Source organism: Lampetra planeri, chromosome 15, assembly GCF_965212315.1.
Source record: "Lampetra planeri chromosome 15, kcLamPlan1.2.h2, whole genome shotgun sequence".
Classification (NCBI taxonomy): Eukaryota; Metazoa; Chordata; class Hyperoartia; order Petromyzontiformes; family Petromyzontidae; genus Lampetra; species Lampetra planeri.
Window position 1 is genome coordinate 7,748,521 of NC_136121.1, and position 22,063 is coordinate 7,770,583.

The 22,063-nt window shown below is 46.7% G+C and overlaps 2 protein-coding genes across 2 annotated transcripts; one reads left to right on the forward strand and one right to left on the reverse strand.

Moving 5' to 3' along the window:
* Positions 1 to 524: 524 nt before the first annotated feature.
* On the forward strand, positions 525 to 13,172 carry LRP2BP (LRP2 binding protein). The gene is made up of 9 exons (XM_078600949.1): positions 525 to 819; positions 1,707 to 1,775; positions 3,281 to 3,396; positions 4,093 to 4,206; positions 4,730 to 4,872; positions 6,647 to 6,752; positions 7,907 to 8,130; positions 9,859 to 10,024; positions 11,141 to 13,172. Exons 2-9 carry the CDS (start codon positions 1,724 to 1,726, stop codon positions 11,204 to 11,206), a joined length of 987 nt encoding a protein of 328 aa, XP_078457075.1. The 5' UTR covers positions 525 to 819; positions 1,707 to 1,723; the 3' UTR covers positions 11,207 to 13,172.
* On the reverse strand, positions 12,619 to 18,456 carry LOC144722661 (ADP/ATP translocase 1-like). Its single transcript, XM_078600948.1, has 4 exons — positions 18,184 to 18,456; positions 14,730 to 15,216; positions 14,121 to 14,261; positions 12,619 to 13,607 (listed from the first exon to the last, which is right to left on the reverse strand). The coding sequence occupies exons 1-4, from the start codon at positions 18,292 to 18,294 to the stop codon at positions 13,450 to 13,452; spliced, it is 897 nt and encodes a 298-aa protein (XP_078457074.1). The 5' UTR covers positions 18,295 to 18,456; the 3' UTR covers positions 12,619 to 13,449.
* Positions 18,457 to 22,063: the final 3,607 nt, after the last annotated feature.

Below are 22,063 nucleotides of genomic sequence, written 5' to 3' on the forward strand. Positions count from 1 at the left end.
TTTAATTTTTTTCTGTGGAGGGACAGATTTGTGAAGGATGTGTTGCTTATTCTTGGTTCTTTCGGTAAAGTCACATAGAAGGGAAATAATAAAATAATATAAATATAAAACAATAACAATTCTCACGACGTTTCGACTACTTGCTGTGGATTTCACACCTGATGATGATTGCTTGTGTTGCAGTCGAAACGTCGTGAGAATTTTTATTGTTTTATATTTGTATTATTTTATTATTTCCCTTCTACGTGACTTTACCGAAAGAACCAAGAATATGAATCCATGCAGTCACGAAAGCTTTAAATCAAAAGATGTGTTGCTTGTTTAGTCCATTTTTTTAACACGTGCGTTACTGTATACGTCAGTTATATAACAAGTCCTCTAGAATCGCCAGAGGTCTTCCTGAATATGCAGCCGTCCTCCAGAAAACCCCCAGCTAGTATTTCAGAACTGGCAGAGTATGGTAGCTAGCTGCCTTCCAAAAGAGAGCAGGTTGTCTTCCAGAAGTTGCAGACGTCTTCCAGAGGAGGTAGAGGTCTTCCGGAAGGACACCCACGTGCGTCGGTGATGAGTCGTCTCCCCGGGCAACGGCGACGCCGGCGGGCGTTGGGCACAGACGACTTCTTCATTGGCGGTCATCGCTGCAGCTCCACTCCCATCAGCCTGAGGCCAACCTCCTCCTGGCCTCTCTCCAGTATCGATCACTCTCCAATATCCTCAGTCGAGCAGCCGAGTAGACGCCTCCGAGCTCACACGGCGTCGATGTTGGTGACCAGCCACGAAAGCTTCAAATCAAGATTGAAATCAAGATTGACCAATTAGGTAGTTGGTGATAGTGCTGGGAATTCCACGTTACTGTGGCGGGGGTGCAGGATAGCATTGTGGTACAGTACTTATTTTATAGACCGAGGAAGGGTGATGATTGCCAGAGTCAACCCCCTCCTCCACCCACCAATTTCTCCCATTTGGGGGTTCTTAATAACTTTTCAGAATTCAAAAAACGTGTAAACTCTTACCTGTTACAACTTTGATACGCGTGCTGTTTGACGTTCTGGGCCTGTGCTCAGTAACTGTGTTTAAATAAGAGAACCAAGCTGCTAAATAAGCGAGGTCGCCTGTTAGATGTGGTAATCAGCTTCGCACTCGGTAATACAAGTGTGTAGATAATTCATCGTGTCATCCCGTGTCATCGTTATAGTTTACAACGACCTGATCGTACCGAAAATTTAGCTAAAGGCAATAATTCAGAGGTGTTCCTGAAAGTGTGGTCCGCCAAAGATGATTTGACGACCTAATCTGCCCTCGGGTAATCTAATAATCTTCATGGTGAGAATTACTGATGCTTGTATGACCGTCTGAGATGTTGTGTCGTTTGTTGTAAACTCTCGTCATGAAGCTTAGTGTTGTCTACGAGTTTTATTAAGCTCGTATTGTTTCCGCCCTTGGTGGCTGGACGTTGTTTTATTGTCGCTTGAACAAGGGCCTTTAACTCGAGTAAAAACATGTGCATGAACTCGATATCAACCACGTGATGATTTCACCCCACGGTGTTTGTTCTGAGCACAATCAAATCTTGCTGTGCCGAGAATTCCATTGGACTTGAAAGCAGAGATATATTGCAGGTTCGAATTACGACGACCTGTCCAGTCTTGATTTCGCGTGTAACACGAGCCCAGCTCTGATCTCTCTCTCTCTCTCTGCCTTCACAGGGCTCCGACTGCTCGCCATGGCGATGAACCCTGAACTTTTGCCAAATCCGACACTCATCAGTGGCCACGGTAAGGGATGGCTCCGTCAGAGTTGAGGTTCAGTGGCCCTGTTGCACAATGCGATGTTTGTCTTAATGAATGTAACTGGCCAAAGTTAACCTAACGCACTCTAGGGGCATCAAACTCTTCATAAACATCGTCGTCTTTTAAATCTGGGTTGAAAACGTATTTCTGTCTTAACTGATTTTTTGTTTTTAGTTCTTCCCCCGTCCCTCCGATGAGCACGATTGGCTGTGTACTGTGTGAAAGAAGTTCAATGGATAATACTGAACATACCTCGTCATTGTCATGAGCATCACGACCCCCGTGGCCAAGAGGCGCAGGTGAATTGGCGTGGCTCAGCGCAAGCCCTGAACTCACTGCCTCTCATCTCATTCGTGTTGCACTGCGGTACCAGTCACTGTGCTTGCACGTTTACTGTGAAGGGCACCTTTGCCCAGCCCTGTAGTGGGATATTGTTTAAAGTAGGGCATACAAAAACGAAGGGGAACGGGGGTGAATAGGGCTAGGGGTGTGTGTACAACATAGTCCACGTAAATCTTCGAACAAATATTAAACGCTGAACGGAATGAGTGAGCATATTATTTGATTTTGTCTATTAGTATTCTGTTGCAGCTCTCAGTTCCCGTTGACTTGAAGAAAGGCTGTGACGCCCATCGCTTTATTACTATGAGTGTTACCTATTTTCCTTTATCAACATTTTTTCGTACTTAATTGTAGGAGTTTAGAAGAAGCCTCATCCATCCCGTCAATGAGACTTCACCCTCCTGCAGATCTGGAAACCACGGCTGGGGGGCTTACTGCCCGTGGGCTGAACGCAGCCCACGGTTACATTTCATACGGGCCACGGCCACACGAAGCCTACCACATCGAAACGTCCCACACACGTTATGTGCATCTGTGAATGCAAGCATCTTAGCCACACTTGTGGGGAAATTGGGTACTAGTGGAGAATATTTTTGACAGGGTGCCACCGTGTTTTTTTATATTGTCGTGTGTGTTATCGTGTAGTCAGAAGTGACTGAGCTGTGTGTTATTGTGTGGTTGCCCAACACATGTATTTAGAAGTCGTATTCGACCCATAAGTAGGGAAAGAGTTCCTCGCTTTGTTCTAGAATTCTATGACCACTGGTCTCAACAGCGGACTGTGGTGTCATAGGTTGAATTGTTTTAATCTGAAACGTTTTCCCTCCTGTAACTAAATTCGTGCTGTGCGCAGGACACATCATTTTATTTTTATGATGAATAATTTAAAATAAGTTCATGTGATTATAGAAGGTGATGTATTTTGTCCCTATGTCATCATCATTACCACCATCAGCAGCCATTGTTTATCAACTGCTGGATGTTGTCTCCTTTGGGTGCCAGGCCATCACCATTCGCCATGATTTATTCCATCCATGACTGCAAGTCGAATTCATCATGTAGCGTTGTGGTGGGTATCAGAATGATGTCTCTGAGATACACTCCATGCTAAGTTCTAAGTAACATCGGAGCATTGTGTTCGTTGTCAGATTCGCCGCGTGAGGTGGATGACGCTCCGAGCGAGGAGGAGCGGGAGCTGCTGGCGAGGGTCAACGCTGGAGACCAGGAAGCGCGTTTCCTGCTGGGGCAGCTCTACTTCCACAAGGTGATGGTGCCACAGTAGCGGCAACAGTGATCCACCACCTAAAGCCTGGGTCACACGAGGGCGATGTGCATTCGCGATGGCGCGGAGCAGCAAAATTACTTGGCCGAGTGCAAGTGGCTCAGTCGTAGCATACTCACCTTCGCCAGCAACAGTCGGATGGTGTGTCAACATCAACACTGATGAGACAAAGGCCGCCAAGCAGCCTCCACAGGTGTTCGCTAACGACAGCATGTGAAAAGGCTACAGAGGGAATTATTTTATTTGTACATTCATATTGTGTGTTTGTTAATAATGATAGTTGAATTAATGTGGTTTTATGCCATTCTTATAGCATAAGGCAATCACGGAAGTGTTGTGTCTCTTAGACGGATACTGTTCATCTGCCAGGAGGAAGTGATGTTGGTAGTGTAATTCCAAATTTGTAATTTTCAGGTAATTTTTCAAATGTGGACCATGGAGTCAGAACACAATGGCCTACACGTTTCAAATTACATCTTTAATGTCCATTATCCACTAGTGATGCGGATGGCGTATTTTTGTACGGTTAATACACCTGTAGTAATAACCAGGGCGGCTTGCCGGGTTTGAACCGTGAACCTCTGCAACAAACAGCGAATGCGCTACCGCTTGGCCATGTCACCGCCGTGTGGTGTGCATTGTCGGGTGAGTGTCCGTGCGTGTGTTTTGTGCAATCAGGGACGTTTCGCGTGCGCTCGCCTTCACTTTGAGGTTGTGAGCCACACGGACGCCCGGGCGCTCTACCAGCTCGGGGTGATGCACTACGACACGCTCGGGATGCCGGCCGACCTCGTGAGACAGACGCACGCCTCCACACACCCCGCAGACACAACCACAACCTCCCCTACATCATCATCTACATCATTAATGATTATCACCATCAGCATAATCATTCGTTGCCAGTATCGTCATCAGAATCAGCATCATTGTCAGCATCATCACAGTCAACATCATTGCCATGAGAATTATTACAATCAGCATCATCTTTAACACCAAATGCAACTTAAAGAGCATACAATATCCAAACAAAATAATAGTTTAGTTGTGGGAAGAAACCAGAGTAGAAGGAACACCCCCCTCGCATGAAAACAGGGGGATACGGGTCTGCACAGACAGGTTCACAAACCCACTTGTTGAATTGTCATTTTCCAATCTCTTCACATTTTATCGTTTTCCAAACTCTCTCTGATCCACCAACCCTTACTCAATATTGGGGGAATACCTCAATCGTGGTGGAATACAGGAGTGATGCACTATGCATTTCTCCAATTTCCCAGTATTTTTTTACTTGGGATTTGAACCGTGATACGCACAGGAGAAAGGGGTGGACTGCATGCTGGGAGTGACGAAGATGGAGGGTGGCCGTGCTCGGCTGGTCAAGTACGCTGCCATGTTCAACATCGGGCAGGCGCACTTCAGCGGCTTCGGGGCCAAACAGTCGGACACCGAAGCAGAAAGGTGTGGAACAGGGCATGATACAAGGAGCAGGGGAGAAGGGGCAGTAGCATGGTGTGGCAGGGGGCATGAGGCATAGGATATAAGTCATGCAGTACAGGGAATTATTCAAGAGGCATTGATCACTGGAAATTGGGCAAGGGGCATTGGGCCAGAAGACAAGAGAGCAAACGTTGGCAGTCGTTGTACAAGCGCAGAACCAAAACCACCTCTCACTCTACTCTGAATAGTGGTCATTGTCTGAAACATTAGCTTATTATATGAACCTTATGGCGGGACCCCGGGGTCCCATAAGCCCCCCGGCTCTCGCATAAACATTATATTATGTAAACAAAAACTGTGCTCTTTTTCACCAATGGGTTTGAAGGATGGTGGCAAGTGTTGTCCTGTTAAACTATGCCTTTAAAACTGAAAACTACTTACCTGCAGTACCTCTATTTAAATACACTATCAATAATTTACACCCCTCTGTCAATCATCGTGCTTCTCAGTGTGGATTTGTGAACACACTTTGTCAACAGTACATAAAATAGTACGCGTTTTCAATGCGCTGTTCATATTGTAACAAGCGTTTATACCAGTGTTACTCTACAGAGTAGTGGGTCACCACTCCTCTTATCCGCATTGATACGAGCGGTATGTGGGGACTATGGCTTAACCGCAAAAAAAAACTTGTCTGCACAGATGCATACGGACAAGAGAAGTATTATCAAACAGGAGGAATTAACGGTGCATCGCATCTCATCTGTTAAATATCTACAGGTAATCGGATTGTCATCGATTGATCTTGGCTGCAGACATTGGTGGGTCACAAATAATAATGAAGAGAGCAGTTTCACTGTGTTATACATACTTTTATGACAAATAAAGGACTTAAGTCGTGTAGGCAGTTTGAGCAGCTTTGGATAAGACTTATGATCCTGGCCATACCCGAGCATGGAGTGCATTCGCTTGTTCAGCTCTTCTGCTCATTCATCCTCGCTGCTGCGCTTGGACACGACACAACAACAGAATGATCCGCGCCAGGTGGGTCGCGGCGTTTGTGTGCGCGGTGGGACGGAGTCGCCAAAAATAAATTAATTAATTACGATTTTTACATCCGTTTATTCGGAACCCTGGGTTCCCACCATAAGGTATTCTAAAACATTGATCATGAATATGGTGGTGTGTTTTCTCAATGCCAATGTTGTTGTAGTTGAACAACCCTCACCTCGATATTATGTGTCCACATTAGACACTTTCATCTTGTATGTCCTGAGCTGGTAGCGGTGGTAAGGTGTAATAATACAATTAATTTAGTTTTACTTAGCCACTGATGTAGCCGGTAAAGCCTAATTGAGTGTCAAGACCCTATTTTATAATGATCCTGCATTCGGATGGTTGACCAATTCCGATATAGAGGAGTGTTTTGGTTGCAGGATAAAACTGGAATGCCCAGAGAAAACCCTCACATGCTAGAGGATAACACTCAAATGTCCACACAGATGGGTTTGCAACCCATTTGCTGTACTGCCATCTCTCGGCCAAATTGCCATCCAGTGGATTTGGGAAGAATCTAACAATGCCCATGTATGCTCAGGCAGACTGGGTGAAGCAAACGGGTGGAAGCAGCCATCCTACCGAGGAGACTTGGGCTAGCACTTGGCATGCAATAGAACACAGAAACTGAATGTATGAACACAGAGTCGGATATATCTCTTGTATGTGATCCTCCAGCCTTTGCATCTAAAGCTCTGGATCACAGAGTTCACCACCATGTGATGTTTCTCTTGCACAGGTGGTGGCTGTTGGCTGCGGATGACGGGAACCCCTTGGCCAGCGTGAAGGCACAGAGCATGCTGGGAATGTTCTACTCGCGCCCCGAGAGCCAGCACCTGAAGAAGGCGAGCAACGCCCATCAAATTTGGCCCAAAACTCACACCGCGTGGCTTTTCTAGTAGCTGTCGTGAAGCTTCACGAGAGTTCAGTGAGCGAGCTTTAGACAAGGTCTGTGTACGGCTTTGAGTGAAATATGAGGCTGAACCGGGAGACCACCGTGCTTCAAATAAACAGGACCCTGCGGGGTGGGCTGGTAGGAATAATACTTAGTACCGGTACAGGGATATCGACCAGGTATAGAGGAGTTAAAGAAAAAATTATCGTACACAAATAAGGCGATTAAATGTATCTCGTCTCTGTTAATAAGCCTCCCGCACTAGGCCTCGCGAAGCCTGCCGCACTAGGCCTCGCGAAGCCTACTGCACTAAGCCTCGCGAAGCCTTCTCTGCAGTAGACTTAGCGAAGCCTTCTGCACTAGGCCTCGCGAAGCCTCTGCACTAGGCCTCGCGAAGCCGCGCTTTTCGTGCACAAATAAGGCGATTAAATGTATCTCGTCTCTGTGTTAATAAGCCTGCCGCACTAGGCCTCGCGAAGCCTGCCACACTAGGCCTCGCGCCGTGCTTTTCGTGCACAAATAAGGCGATTAAATGTATCTCGTCTCTGTGTTAATAAATGTTTCTTGTCTCTGTTAAAAAAACGTGCTGCGTTTCAGTAAAGTAATTTTTTTTTTTATAAACGTGCTGCGTTTCATCTCTGTGTTAATAAGCCTGCCGCACTAGGCCTCGCGAAGCCTGCCGCACTAGGCCTCGCGCCGTGCTTTTCGTGCACAAATAAGGCGATTAAATGTATCTCGTCTCTGTGTTAATAAATGTTTCTTGTCTCTGTGTTAAAAAAACGTGCTGCGTTTCAGTAAAGTAATTTTTTAAATAAACGTGCTGCGTTTCAGTAAAGTAATTTTGAAGCGAAGTTTAAAGTTTTGCCGTGATGCGCCGGAAGCGACGGCCATCTTGTTTAATTCACATCGCAGGGGGAGCGGGCGGCCATCTTGTCGAACAGGGTCATGCCAAGTGTTTGCAGTAGGGGGCGATGTTGATATACGGATGGACAGACGGACGGACGGACACATTAATCTATTGGTGGTCTGGTCCACTTCGTTCCTACCAGTATAATGATTATTATAGATATGTCTGTGCATCCGCCTGCCCTTGTGCCCACACAGGCGTTCTTCTGGCACTCGGAGGCATGTGGTAACGGCAGCGTGGAGTCGCAGGGCGCCCTGGGCCTCATGTACAAGCTGGGGCTGGGCGTGCGGCGAGACGCCGACTCGGCGCTGGAATGCCTGGAGGAGGCAGCGCAGCGTGGCAGCCTCTACGCCCAGGCCCAGCTGATGGCGCTTCTGCACGCGCGCCGCCTCTACGTGCGCGCTGCCGAGCTCGCCGCGCGGTAATGCACACGCTCCAACACCGCCGCCGCCGACACCTAGTGAAAGACCCGACGCGGAAGATCTTCCACGAAGATCATGGTCCACCATAAACCGCGTTCACTGAACAAACCATGGCAGATGCGGGTACCTGATGCGCAAATAGAAAATACAAAAATCTCCAGTTTGCGACTGTGGTTATCCAGTACAGACCTTACAACGTATAAGGACGTAGTCCCCGATCCACAAATACGAAGGAGACATCACAGCGATACTCTCCGCTACTCCTGGCGTGGTTGTCTTGCTTGACCACCTGAATGTGAAATTGTAGTTGTTGCGCTGCATCTACATCAGCCATACGAAAGAAGACGACCGCCGCCACCGTTGTTCAGTCTGAGATGTGCACTGCATTTTCTTTAGTCTTCGCTTCTTATTTACACCCCTGCCCAATGAGAGGTCTTTGTCTCAAACTCCCTCCATCCAATTCGATCTTGCGCCTTTGCTGTTACGAGCAGAGAGGAGCGGTGGAGCATTGGTTATCATACTGCGCTAGGAATCCATCAACTTGGGTTCGATTGCTGGGCTTGGTGAGTAAAATCTGAACCTGGTGGTTCTGGACTGCCAACCCTTCACCAATTGACCAGTGGGGTGAAGTATTGTAAAACAACTCCCACAACCAAGACAGCGTGCTGAGGCCTTTATCCAAGAGTGTACACTATTGACAATTTTTTTTTACTTAATTAATGATACAACAGTGCTTAGAGTAGGCATTGAACGATTGAACAGGATACATGCATTTAAACCATATGCAAATGTTATATGTAGGCTAATATAACAAATTATAGAAGACTAAACTAGATAATGGCATTATGAAGTAATTAAATCAAAGGCAATTAAGGTTGGGAGTGAACCACTCCATCCCTAGTCAGGACCGTATGGGTTACATGGACAAATCACTAACACCACAAAGCATTGTCATTAAATGTATACATTTATCCCACTTTTTATTCCTGCAATTTTCCTTTGCAAGAGGTGTTATCTTTATTGTCTCTTGCCCAGGTAAAGGAAGATGAAACACAAACATTATTACCTTGCCGAGATTTACTTAGGCTGTACATTATGGGCTGTCAAATTGAGTTTAAAGTTCTCTATGTATTATAAGATGAGATATTTATGTTTTTGTTGTCTTTAGTGTTTAACTAGAGATGTCTATCGATGTGGCTGTCTGTCTTGACCTAAACATTGGGAAAACTAAACTATACACTGAAATTGAAAATTCTGCAAATGAAAGGCCATCATTCACATTTTTACTTAAAAATAAATAATAATCGAAAACAAATCTAAAATAAATTTATACCACATTTTCAAATCCAAATTTATATACTGTACATGATTCCTATATTGGAAATGTAATTGCTAATGTCGTTATTAAGAATGCGGTGTAACAAGTAACTCAAAGCAACGAGCTGTCACTGCTGATATGCGGAATCTAAATGGATGTGTACGCGACTCTGACACCTGCTTCTCAAGAACTTCCTCAACTTTATGACTAACTTCGTTCTAAAAGTATACCCACTGTTTGCTACATCGTGTATAACATATAGTGCATCTCTGACACTGTGCGGGGTCTCCATGTCGTAGCATTTTGACATATCAATCAAAATTGTAATGTTAAAATCTAAGACTGACATTCGAAAGTCGTTTTGTAATTGAAGTTGAGTGACCTCCAGCTGGTACTGTGTGGCGACCAGGGTGGCAGATTCCATGGATGTGGCACGTGTGGCTCGGGAAACCGACTGCCTCCCTACGTACATCAGCAAAGGCATCGCAATGGCTGCGTTCTATTTCGGACGCTGTCTGGAGTTGGGCCAGGGTGTGGCACGCGACGCGGTGCGGGCTCGGCACTACTATTCCAAGGTCTTTTTCAGATCCCAAGACACACCTGTGTGCGTGTGTTGTCTCTCTCTTGCAAGTGATGCCACAAAATCCCAGATGTCAACTTTGTGGCAGGTGGATACTTTTCGGCAACTTTTTGACCTAAAACATATGATGCCTGTCAGTACCAAAATATGAGAATAGGTTTTCCCCTTTTTTCTGGCAAAACAGATGTTAAGATGTTAAAACACCAAACTGAAACTTTTTACAAGGAATCATGTGTGCATTAACCACAATACTTGTGGTCAGAATGCAACAAAAAAATACTCTAATAGTATATGCATTGTCTTTGATACTGATTGATCCACACCAGAGACAGCTTTCTTTCGAGACAGCTTTGGCTGTTCGCCTTTTGGCGTCCTCTGGTCGAACAGTTTGAGACTAGGCTCGAAAGCTGTCTCTGGTGTCGACCAATCAGTTTCAAAGACAATGCATATACTATCAAAGTATGTTTTTTGTTTGCATTGAGCACAAGTATTGTGGTTAATGCACACATGATTCGTTGTAAAAGGTTTCAGTTTGGCGTTTTAGCATCTTAACACCTGTTTTGTTGCCAGAAAAAGGGGAAAACCTATTCTCTTGTATACCGAGGCTTTCACTTGAGATCGGAACATCCTGATGATGCTCGGTATAAACCTTGATGCTGTTGAAGCAGCAAAACATTTGATTCACGTAACACTTTTATTTTAATCTCACTCATACTTGTTATCAGCGGTATTTACGAATGATTTAAATTTTAAAATGTGAAGCCACTTTTCTGTAAACATTTTTACATTTTAAGTAATTTGAGCACTTTAGCTGAATAGTAGGCAAGTACAGCTAAAATGTAAGTTTGTGAAACTCCGAAACCTGGGACGTTTTTAGCCAATATCAAAGTATGAAAAAATAAAAAAGGGTGAAACCTATTCTTATGTTTTCATACTCCCAAACCTGTTGTTTTGTGATGTGGCCAGGTGGTGGCAGTACAGCACTAAAAACAATTCCGACGTATTGAAGTGTTGCAAAACCCTTTGGGCTGACATCAGTACAGTACCAGTGTTCCTCTTAATGCAAACCATTTTGACAATGCAAATTCCCTCGTGTTTGGTTGAATTGCAGGCCTTCCAGTTTGACCCAGACATCACCGAGGAGTTTCAACTCAAAGTGACACACGGGGAGTTGTGAGTCTGCGGAGATCGCCCCACCTGCATCTATCTGGTCACACGTATGATCCTTTTCCTAATTAAGCGTCTGAATGCATCACAAGACGTGCACTATTGTTAAATTATTTATGTGCATTTTCAGGTATTAGAGTTGGCCGTGAAGCACTTTTACACAGCAAAATTACCTCTTCAAGACATTACAAGCAGTACACTGTCCTGTCGAGTGTCTATGGAACCAAACTTTAACATTACCAAAGATGGTGTGGTTGTCCATCAATGTAAATTTTACCTACTCCGAATGGATCAGCATCTCAAGCTTGAGATCCTGACATCTTCACTCAGGGTCGGGTGGCATAAAGCTACTTACCTTATGCTATCCGTAAATCTACATAGGAAATTACGTAAACGTATCTCTTGGTTTCCGCCATAAATGAAGGAAAATTATGACTTGATAGATTTTCATTGTGGAACACGGATCTATTTTAAGTTGGTTTTGACAGAGGACAGTTAACTCGGTAAAAGCAGGACAAGTCTTATCCACAAATGAGCAGCCAGTGGACAAGGCATTAATACTGGCTTTCAACGCCAATGCAAAGCAGTGGAATGCTTGGCAGACATATCAATGCCTAATTGGCCTTGATGGTGGACACTTTCCAACACTTGGACAAGCAGATTGGGAAACCTGGGAATCAAAACACCCATTTTTTCGGGATGCTGCCACCTGTCAATTGGCATATCATGTGGCGAGTTCTCTATATATTCCAATTTCTTCTAAGACCTATGGGCCCATGTGGCCAAATGGAGCATGGTGGTGAGATGTTAACTACCTCGCCTGGTAACATGTCTTGTTCTACCCCCAACCGACACTTTCTGTATATTCATTTGCATGTTCTCCTCGTGGTCATGGATTTTTCTCCGCGTCTTTCAGTTTCCCCCCCCACATTTTTGAAGTGTCGAGTATTTGGCTGCTATACATTTTCACATAAGCCACTTCTTGGGCTATCATTTGTGGCCAGGTTGCGTCTGAAAAATAAAATGTTGTAATACCCCAAAGAACTGGTTCGCAACCTGTGGTCATTAAAGGCCATGTCCCACAAAACTGTTGCAGATGGGATTTTTTGACAAAACGCCCTCGTTTTACCGATGTTACAAGTGTTTTTTGGAGGTATGGTGGTCTGCAGATCAGGAGATTGGCAGCCACTGCTCTGTAAACCTATTGTGCTGAAATGGAGGCCCTTCCACTAGATGCACCTCTACAACTATGTACATGGACCCAGATGCAGTGTCAAAGCCACATCAGCTCCACACAGGTGTCGTGTCAGGTTCCTTTATTACGATTCCAAGATAAGATTGAACAGCCACATTCTCCCCCCCTCACTCAGTCATAAATAAAAGTTGTTTAAACAATTGTGCACAGACACAGAAAAACTTAACCGTGGTCCAACAAATATTTTATTTCTCCTTTTTGTTGCACTTTTCCTCTTACAAAAATGTACAGACCGGCTGGCTCAAATGGCAACATTTGCAGACAGACAGCTGGCGACAGTGGAGAGGGCAGTGTGGAATGGTAATACATTTTACATGCAAATCTCAGACATTTAGACAAAGTCGGTCCCTTGAATGTGTAGTACACCAGTTGCATCATCGCATTGTTACTGGAATGAACGCCTGTCCACCCTGCCACCGTCGCCGACATTTAGAAAGAAAACATCACCGTAAACCGAAATGTTGGAAAGCAAATCTGAACCATCGCACTTGTCAAGCATGTCCAAAAAAATTCTCCCAAGCCAAATCCACGTTTCAATTTCTGATTCATCACTGTCATTCTTTTAAACTCATTTGGTGTTGCCCGCACACCGCTCACAAGGTGGGCACAACAGCTGTGACCAACAGCGGGAATACAGACGCAGCCTGTCCCACGCGCAGCAAGCACAATGGAACCACCTTCACAAAACAGGCAAGGGCAACAACCCAAAAACCATCGTCACAAGATGGGGAATTCCACGCACAATGAACCAGCCAGTGCAACTGAAATGGACACGGAATAGAAGTTTGCAGGAGCAAAGAGCTTATCAATTGTGTTTCATGTCCCTCTTAAGTTTTATTGTTTTGAAAATGTGGAACGGAGAGGGGCGCAAACAAAAACTATCATCCTTTCGACAGAAAAAAATAAGAGCGGTTTTGGCTATAGTTAACCTTTTCGGCGCTGCCGGCCGCATGAAACAGAGCAGGGTAGCAGCGCAGAGCAGCCAGGCTCGCGGTCGCTTAGATGACGTTCTTGATTTCGTCATAGAGGACCAGCACGAATGCACCGCCCATACCGCGCAGCACGTTGGACCATGCGCCCTTGAAGAAGGCGCGAGTGCCCTCCTGGCGAGCGATCTTCCTCCAGCAGTCGATGGTTCCCGTGTACATGATGTCAGCTGCACGACAGATAATTGTTTGTTTAATTAAAGCATTGCGACAACTCGGACATTTTTGGCTGACCATTACTTAATGTTTGAATCTGCAAGCAATAGACTATTGGGCAGTGGGCAAATTTGAAATATCCGTCCCCTGAGCAAATAAGTCCCATATCCTTGATAACGACAATTATCAAGTGCAATCATACCACCAGTGTATTGAACTGGTATTGTGGTTATGCTGCTGATATGCAGGTGCATGCAGCACAATTGCTTCAATTATCACAAGCCTAACATTGACCCTCTACGAAAGCGAATGACCGATGAGAACAATGAGCCACCCATCATGGTAAATGCATGACAATCCGTGAAACGTCACTGCTGGCTCTTTCTGTAAGCGAAGTAACCCATAATCAAGTAATCTGTTTTGTTACAAACATGCATTAATAAATTCAATTCCAGAGTGCTGCGGCTAACACATACGTTGCACACGTGCAAACCAGCCCCCAACCTCCAACAATGGAGGTAACCCACCTGCTTTGCGGCCGGACTGCATCATCATGCGCCGACGCACAGTGTCGAAGGGGTAGGAGGCGAAGCCAGAGACAGCTGTTACTGTCTGGGCGATCATCCAGCTTACCACGATGGGGGTGTTCTTGGGGTCTGGCAACATGCCTGCACACACCGGCAGAGACACAAAAGCAATGTTTTTAAAGAGGCATTCAATTGAGTGCAGTGTGTTGGGGGGTCATGATTACTGGCTGCAAGGTCTACTTGGCTATGCCCAAGACAGCTACCAGCATTATGTATCAAATATGGAGACTCCTAGTTTCACTGTGCGGTGACATAACTAACGACAAGTGCAGTAACTGCTGTGATTAACTGCATTATCGGTGCCGTAACTTCTGGTTTTGGCGAGTTCCGATGTAATGGTCACTGCATAAGATTACACATCTAATAAATGGAGTAACTGCATCGTGGATAACTGCAGTCTCTTACAGGAACTGGTTACTGGCCATAGTACAGTGAAATTGTCACTTTCCATAAGTGCCATCAACAACACCGACTACTAATCCCAGTAATCACTGCAACATACAGAGTCTGCAGTTCATGCTGGGGATGGGTGAGCAAGCGTGCACGCACCCTTGGCCGTGTCGTAGATGCCAAAGTAGGCGGCGCGGTAGATGATGATGCCCTGCACGGACACATTGAAGCCCTGGTAGAGCCCCCGGAAGCCGTCCGACTTGAAGATCTTGGTGAGGCAGTCGCCCAGGCCCGTGAACTCGCGCTGCGCATTGCCCTTGCCCACATCGGCGCCCAAACGCGTCCTGGCGAAGTCGAGGGGGTACACGAAGCACAGCGACGTGGCGCCTGCAGCGCCACCCGACGCCAGGTTGCCAGCGAAGTAGCGCCAGAACTGCTTGTGCTTGTCGACGCCACCCAGGAAGACCTGCTTGTACTTGTCCTTGAAGGCGAAGTTGAGCGCCTGGGTCGGGAAGTAGCGGATCACGTTGGCCAGGTTGCCGCGCCAGAAGGACACGAAGCCCTGCTCTCGGGGGATGCGCACCACGCAGTCGATGATGCCCTTGTACTGCTGGTCCACGGCGATCTGCTTGCTGGCATGTTGCACCTGTGGGAGAGAGGGGAGGGCAATGGAGATCGCATCAATCACCGCACAAACTCGAGATGCAGTTTGCATTTAGATGCTACAGAAAAATATATGTTAAACCAATCGGCTACATAGACGGCCCAATTTTCTCGTCAAGGAGCATAAACGATCACTCGAACTCCCGTCATCCTTGCAGCAGCTTTTGGCTCGCCGTGGAACAAAGATGGCCACTGCATCGCGTACTTCGAAATGAGCTTCTGCGGCCATCTGGAATGATTTTGCGATAGATTGAAAACGTATTTCTTTAGATCCGCTTTGTGTTTAATTTGTCCTTCCCTCGCACCTCCGATTACCACGGTTGGCTACGTACGGTGCGCGAAAGTTCAACGTGTGCTGGCAGAATGCGTCTGAATTTGTGCCTAGGCTTTCTAGCAAGTGCTGAATTATGCAGCTCATCACTAATATACTTACGGGTAAGAATGACTATGCATTGAATCCAGTATTAAACGTGTCTGGGCCCTTCCTAGCTTGCCTTAGCATGAAACGAGCACCAAGTAAAATATATTACACATCTTGTCTTCGTTATGCCGCGTGAATGGCTAGAAAATTGCGCCCCCTAACGAGGCGTTAAATATCGCTGTGGTTTTGACGGACGTCATTGGAAGGACGCAGCAACGCACCCCACCCCCCGTCTTTTATTCGGTGGGAAAGCCGGTTCCGTCTCTCGACACTGAATGAATGGCTTCAGGCGAGGGGGTGCTTGCTGGTGGAATCGGCACGGAACGAGGAATTCAGAGGCGTGTGCTCCTTTGCCTCCGGGGGGGAAATTAAAAGAACCTCACAAGATTCCTTATATGGGCAGAGGACGTTCTGGAACGCCAGGCAATGTGCCGACTTGTATTTGTCAGGTTCATCAGACGAGAATCGGTGAAATATTTGTTAATTGGGATGTGCTGATAAATCAACGGAACGATTGCGGAGATACGGACCTGTGTTCGCCAGACCAAAGGTCGGTATTTAAAAACGCAGTATTTATAATCCTCATCTTATGTACGATGCGTCGGGAAGTTATGAAACCGGTTTAATAAAACACCTTCACTTAAAGAGCTCAAACAGATGTCTAACCCTTTGTTAAAGCAGGCTTAATGTGCTCAACTGTAGCACTAAATATATCGCTTAAGCGTAATCTATGATAAACCAGATCAGAAATACAGGGTTCAACTTTCAACCTTGACCAAGTCTAGACGACCCTTGTCCGCTCAGCTTCTACGAAGGTGATCTCCTCACCGGCAAGGTCAGCTCGTTCAATTATTAATTGCACCGCTTCGAAGACAATCAACGCCGTTCGCAATAGCGAAACCAGCTACAGCAGCCAACAAGGGACATTTGGCTTTGAATGAATTATGCGATGGGGGCATTAGGCAGCCCTAATGCGGGAAGATTAAACCCATTGGCGGCAGGTCATTGCGAGCGCGACCTCATGCGTGGAATCATTTAATAACTGAAGTTTGCTCAACTGAGCGTCTTTAACTCATGAAACAAAGCTACGTCCAATGATTCGGTGGATATAGAGGCGCGAATCTGCGAGCTTTAATTAAGACATGCAGCGTGAAAAGCGGCTATAATTATAGCATCCAACTTTAACAATTTTAAACTCAATATCCCGGATAAACGAATTAAATCGGTAATAGGAACTAGATACTACAAACAATTCCCCTATGCCCGCCCTAACACTAAGTTACTAAACCCCATTAATGTCCGTCCTAATAATTGCCCTCATCACAGGGCGTTCAAATTCATCTCTAACCCATCCCCCACTCTTCATCCCGAGCCATTATAAAGCTCCTCGACAGTACAGCCACGCAGTGAATCGGCAGGATACACGTAAGATGTATATCTCAAGTGTATGGAGGTGTATTGATGTTAAATACGACAGCCAGCGGTATCGTTGGGCCCTCAAAGTGACTCCCCGCTCAGCTGCTGCCCCCTGACATGTCACTTCCTCTCCATTTCGGACCAGCACTTTAAGCCTCCACTTCCCTCCGCTTATGAATGCCCCCAATGCCCACAAAATACCGCAGTGCACTCTATTCTCACCACACTTTAGAGTTTAGAGTTAGACGAACCAACTTTGTCTCGTCTACCCACCCATCCTGTGTAATACTTTATGTAGACATCTCACCGCGTGTTTATACAATGGCGTATATACTTTGTACAAACAATTAATGCGATGATCCCATAGATAACTGCATTGCATGTGTACCATACATTAGACGATTAAAGACACTAGTGGCTGGTTTTAAGATTGGACCAGAGTAGCATCGATCATGCTATATACGGTTGGCAAAGGCCAACATAGGCAGGGTCATGTTAAGGTTATTTTATTTCCCAAGTAGGGGTCGATAATTATATTTAATAAAATGAAGTCATTTGCAGGCATTTTTTTCGATTTTAAATATTTTGGACTATGACGCCGACACACAAAGACCTCCTGTTGCGAATAACGCCACGGGCATTTAAAGCGTCCACACACAAGGCGCGTATTTTATCGATTAATAGACGCATCATTATCATTAACCGGGGCGGCAGCCGGGCGGAAATTGGGGGGGGTTGGACGACGGTTTAAACACAAAATGTCGGTGGTGCCGGCCAATTGTACTACGTGGAAATTAAACGTACAACGGGGCGACCTTACGAGTCAAGGGAGTGGGGGGGGGAAAGCCGTCGTCGTTCCCGGCGACAGGAACAGGAGGAAGAGGACAGAGCCGGCGGCCGCACGGGGTCACCTCTAAGCCGCCATCTTAGCGAGGCTGCTCCCCCACTGCCCCTGAGGCCGCCGCGTATGCGACGAGAGCCGGCTCCGTGTGCCCCCCCCCCTTCCCTCAGTCTCACAGATATAAAGCGTCAATAGCTGCGCCCCGCACGACTATCGATAACCCCCCTCCACCACCATCACCCCCGTGCTGCTGCTACTGCGAGATACGGTACCTGCAGCAGAAGCTTCACTCGCTCAATGGGCGCCACCGCCGTCTTGGAAATCGCAGCGGCGATTCCGCCCGCGAGAAAATCCTTGGCAAAATTGATCGCTTGTTCCGTCATGGTTTCTCTTTAGTTTCTTTTTTTTTTAAGAATTTTACTTTTTTGTTAACAGTTGGGATTTTCGTGGTTAAGACTCTTTGTTGGTTGATGTTGCTCGAGTCTAGAGACGTTCTGCCTCGCCTTGTCGGACGAAATGGCCGACGTGGAGTGCACGGAGCTTATATATAGCGCTGAAATCTCGCGAGAATACGACCGTCAGATCTCGCCGTATCCCATTGGTCGACGCGCGCGCGCGTGACTTCGAGTTACGTAACCCGCGCGGAGGGGAGGGGACCGGGACCTGATGGGATTTGTAGCGCTCTGATTGGCGGGCAGCGTTCGTTGCGGTGAATGGGGGGAGGGGGTGGGGGTGAAAAGGGGGGTGTGACGTCTTCACTGCAGGATCTGCGTCTTGATGAGGGACTGGAAGGGGGGGAGGATTTTTTGGTGTCACGTGCATGCCGAGATAGGTGACGTCACTACTGCAGCAGCATGCGGGGGGGAGGGGGGCGTGTACCGAAGTCGTGACGTCAATAATAAAGGGGCGTGTACAAAAATATGTTTTTACCCAAAAGACAATTTTAGTTTTAAAATAAAGTGGCGGATAATTTTATACATTTGACGTACGGGTCGTGCCTTGTGACAAACGTGGTACGTGATTTGCGTTTATTCAATTGCAAACTCTATTCCTGTTGGTTGTGTAGTTTTTTGGAACCCACGTTATAGTGCCTCCCACCTGGTTAAAGGGCAATCATACTGGTAGGAACGAAGTGGACCAGACCACCAATAGATTATATCGTCCGTCCGTCCGTCCGTGTATCAACATCGCCCCCTACTGCAAACACTTGGCAGGACCCTACAAAAACCTTTTGACTCAGTGGGGCTTTCCTGGCTTAACAAGTGTAATAATACATTATGTTTATATTCTTTGGTTATTCGTTCCTACCAGCCCACCCCGCAGGGTCCTGTTTAATATATCATCTATCAATATATAATCTATCAATCACAGCTTACTGCTTTTGGCGCGTAATTGTTATTACGTCATAGCAAGAGGCGTGGGTTTCCTCCTTCCGCCGCGGATTGGCCGGCGGAATGTGACGTGGGCGTGACAGTATTGTAATCTCTGCGCGCTGATTGGTCGACTGGCGTTAACCTTGCACGTGGCGCGGGAAGGTGAGCGCGGGAACACGTGGAGCCCGTGCCGAAGGTCACTTCGCGATGTCTGTGACCTTTGTAGGAATCTCCAGCACATGCCTTGCTGCAATTAAGGCAGGGAACATAATTCGTTGTGTCGAATCGTGAGTGGCGGATTAGATAACGGTCTCATACAAATTGTGAATTGGTTCACAGAAAAACGCGATTTAATTGAAGCTTAGCAAACAACGATTGAGCGAGTCTTGACATGCATTGATTCGAGCGTGAAAAAATATCGATGACTATTTACTCATGCAAATTATCACAGAAGGCTCATGGAACCAAGGATACGGTAAAACCCGTGGTTTTATCGAATATTAATTCACGAATAGCGCGGAATAAAATCGTTATTGTCCCCAGTAAAAAAAACCTCACTAAGAATCTGCAAAAGGTGCTTGGTGTCACTCCTCAATGCTGTCATTGTGGATATTAGGTTACCCCCAGCTGTATATACAAGTCCCCTTATTAACCCACCGGGCCGGGTGCAGGTTCGCCGATGAGTGCCCGCCGCTGTACAGTGGCGTTTGCCCTTGAGGGTCCGACTCCCGTGCGTCATGACCCCCCCATCCCGCCTCCAGGGCGTCGCTCGCAATTGGCTCGCAGGCGCCGCCGGGTTTTTTGCGCAGCTGCCCGGGCAGACGTCCCCGTCCATCTGGCCGACCGGCCGCTGGGAGCGCGACGTCGCTGCTTGCGCCAGCCGCTTCCACGTGGTGCTGTGGTGCCATCGCCGCACGGCGTGGCCGCTCTCCAGCACCGAGGCAGAACCCACCCACCACCCCCACACCTCCTCCGCCACCGGTGTTGCTTTAATGTCTCGCTGAGAACAGCGTCCTCCGGGGTCGATGACAGACACTTGGTAGCCGCAAGCATAGCAGAGAGTATATTTGATGTGGTGTGCCGGTTTCGGAAATATTTACTGGGTCGCTTTTTTATATATAAAGAGTTGATTTATTTCGGCAGGAAGGGCCCTATGAGCTGCTAGGCTCTATTTCATGGGCGTTCTGCGATGGTGATCGTCACGTAACTAGTATCCACATCCGTAGCGAGGGGTATACTGGACGTGGTGTGCCGGGTGCGGACACTTTTTTTGGGGGGGGGGGGGGGTCACCAACCCGTGACGGACATCGCTCATAATATTTAACAATCTTAAAGAGCAGGCGCGTCGTCTGAAATGCAGAGCTTTGGAGACAAGGGCGATGAATGGCAGCAGATACAGCAATTTGTTCAACTCCGGGGGACGCTTTGGGATGCGAGTTGGGAATATGGCAGTATTGCAGGTGGGTTCCTGAACCTATGTCGACCTTTGGATTTTCTCCGGATACGGTACTCCGGGTTCCTCCGACACGAAGAGCACTCGATTTAAATGTGAACTGCCCAAAACTGACCTCCTTGAAAGAGACTTAAGTCTCTTCCGGATAAATGTCAATGAACTGCTGGATGAGTGGCCTTCTCGTGCCTCTGTGGGTTGTGGGGTCATTTTACCCTTCTTCACGCTGGGCAGTGTGGGTTGGTGAAGGCAGGGAGCACAGACGCGGAAGCAAAGAAGTGTAGTACAACTTTTGCATGATATTCACTTTCCGTGTCAGTTCTCGGGAGCTAGGCTAAGGAAAATTGAGCCTGGTTCGTGCTCGGATGGGGGTACGCAATGCACACACCAGTTGCGGGGAGATGGATACAGGGCGACTTTAATATTCGTGGTAATTCCCGGCAACCCCGTGCCATTGGTACCAGCGTGAGGGCTGGTAATGCCCACGCAAACTAATCCCCGATTGAACTTGTAACCCCAAAGCCTCGTTAAACGTTGTCATGCTGGTGCCGTTTTCAAGGGAAAAACCACTGGCATCTCCCAGATCTTGAAAAAGAAGAGTGTCAGTGGATTGTCACCATCATCACGGTCCATGGGCAGATAGTCCGTAGTTGTCCACTGCACGTTTCGTCATTTATTTCCACTTTCCTCTGTCTTGTGCCAATATGCTCAAGTAGTGCCACATCTTTCTGGCACCAATATCTTCCGCCGTCAAGCCATTCTCTGTCAGGTCTTCCTCTCTATCACCTATTTATCGAGGATGAATAAATCAATTAAAACGATTCCCCTTGCTCTACATTATGATACATTTGCCTTAATAATGGTGCTTCAGACCCAACCCCACATGGTAAAAACTCAACCCATGGACGATTACGCCTTGGCTGTGCCCATAGATGCCCGATAAGAATTTGTAAACTCTTTAGTGGTTCAATCTTGATTTGAAGCTTTCATGACTGCCGGAATCCATACTTTTTGGTTCTTTCGGTAAAGTCACGTGGGTAGAAAAATAAAATAAAAAATAAAATATCACGACGTTTCGATCGCAACACAAGCAGTCATCCTCAGGCGGAAAACAAATAATCCAGCAGTAGAACTGCTGGATTATTGGAACTGATTATTCGTGGAACTGCTGGATTATTTTTATTTAGAGGTTGTTTAGTTAGACGCTCCACGACAACACTCCAGTGATATCACTGCATTGATGCCTGTCATCTAATATCGACTCGCCTGACCCATAACATTTAAAGCATTCTTGTTGTTCCCCTTAACTAAGCTTCGTGCGAGAGTGTT

What these genes read in the sequence shown, in the direction of transcription:
- LRP2BP (XM_078600949.1), top strand. Translation starts at nt 1,724, where the DNA reads ATGGCGATGAACCCTGAACTTTTGCCAAATCCGACACTCATCAGTGGC. An exon ending in TCGGACACCGAAGCAGAAAG is followed by an intron (nt 4,873 to 6,646) that starts GTGTGGAACAGG and finishes TCTCTTGCACAG; the next exon opens with GTGGTGGCTGTTGGCTGCGG. An exon ending in GCTGCCGAGCTCGCCGCGCG is followed by an intron (nt 8,131 to 9,858) that starts GTAATGCACACG and finishes TGTGGCGACCAG; the next exon opens with GGTGGCAGATTCCATGGATG.
- LOC144722661 (XM_078600948.1), bottom strand. Translation starts at nt 18,294, where the DNA reads ATGACGGAACAAGCGATCAATTTTGCCAAGGATTTTCTCGCGGGCGGA. An exon ending in GAGTGAAGCTTCTGCTGCAG is followed by an intron (nt 15,217 to 18,183) that starts GTACCGTATCTC and finishes TCTCTCCCACAG; the next exon opens with GTGCAACATGCCAGCAAGCA. An exon ending in GCAGTCCGGCCGCAAAGCAG is followed by an intron (nt 13,608 to 14,120) that starts GTGGGTTACCTC and finishes TCTGTCGTGCAG; the next exon opens with CTGACATCATGTACACGGGA.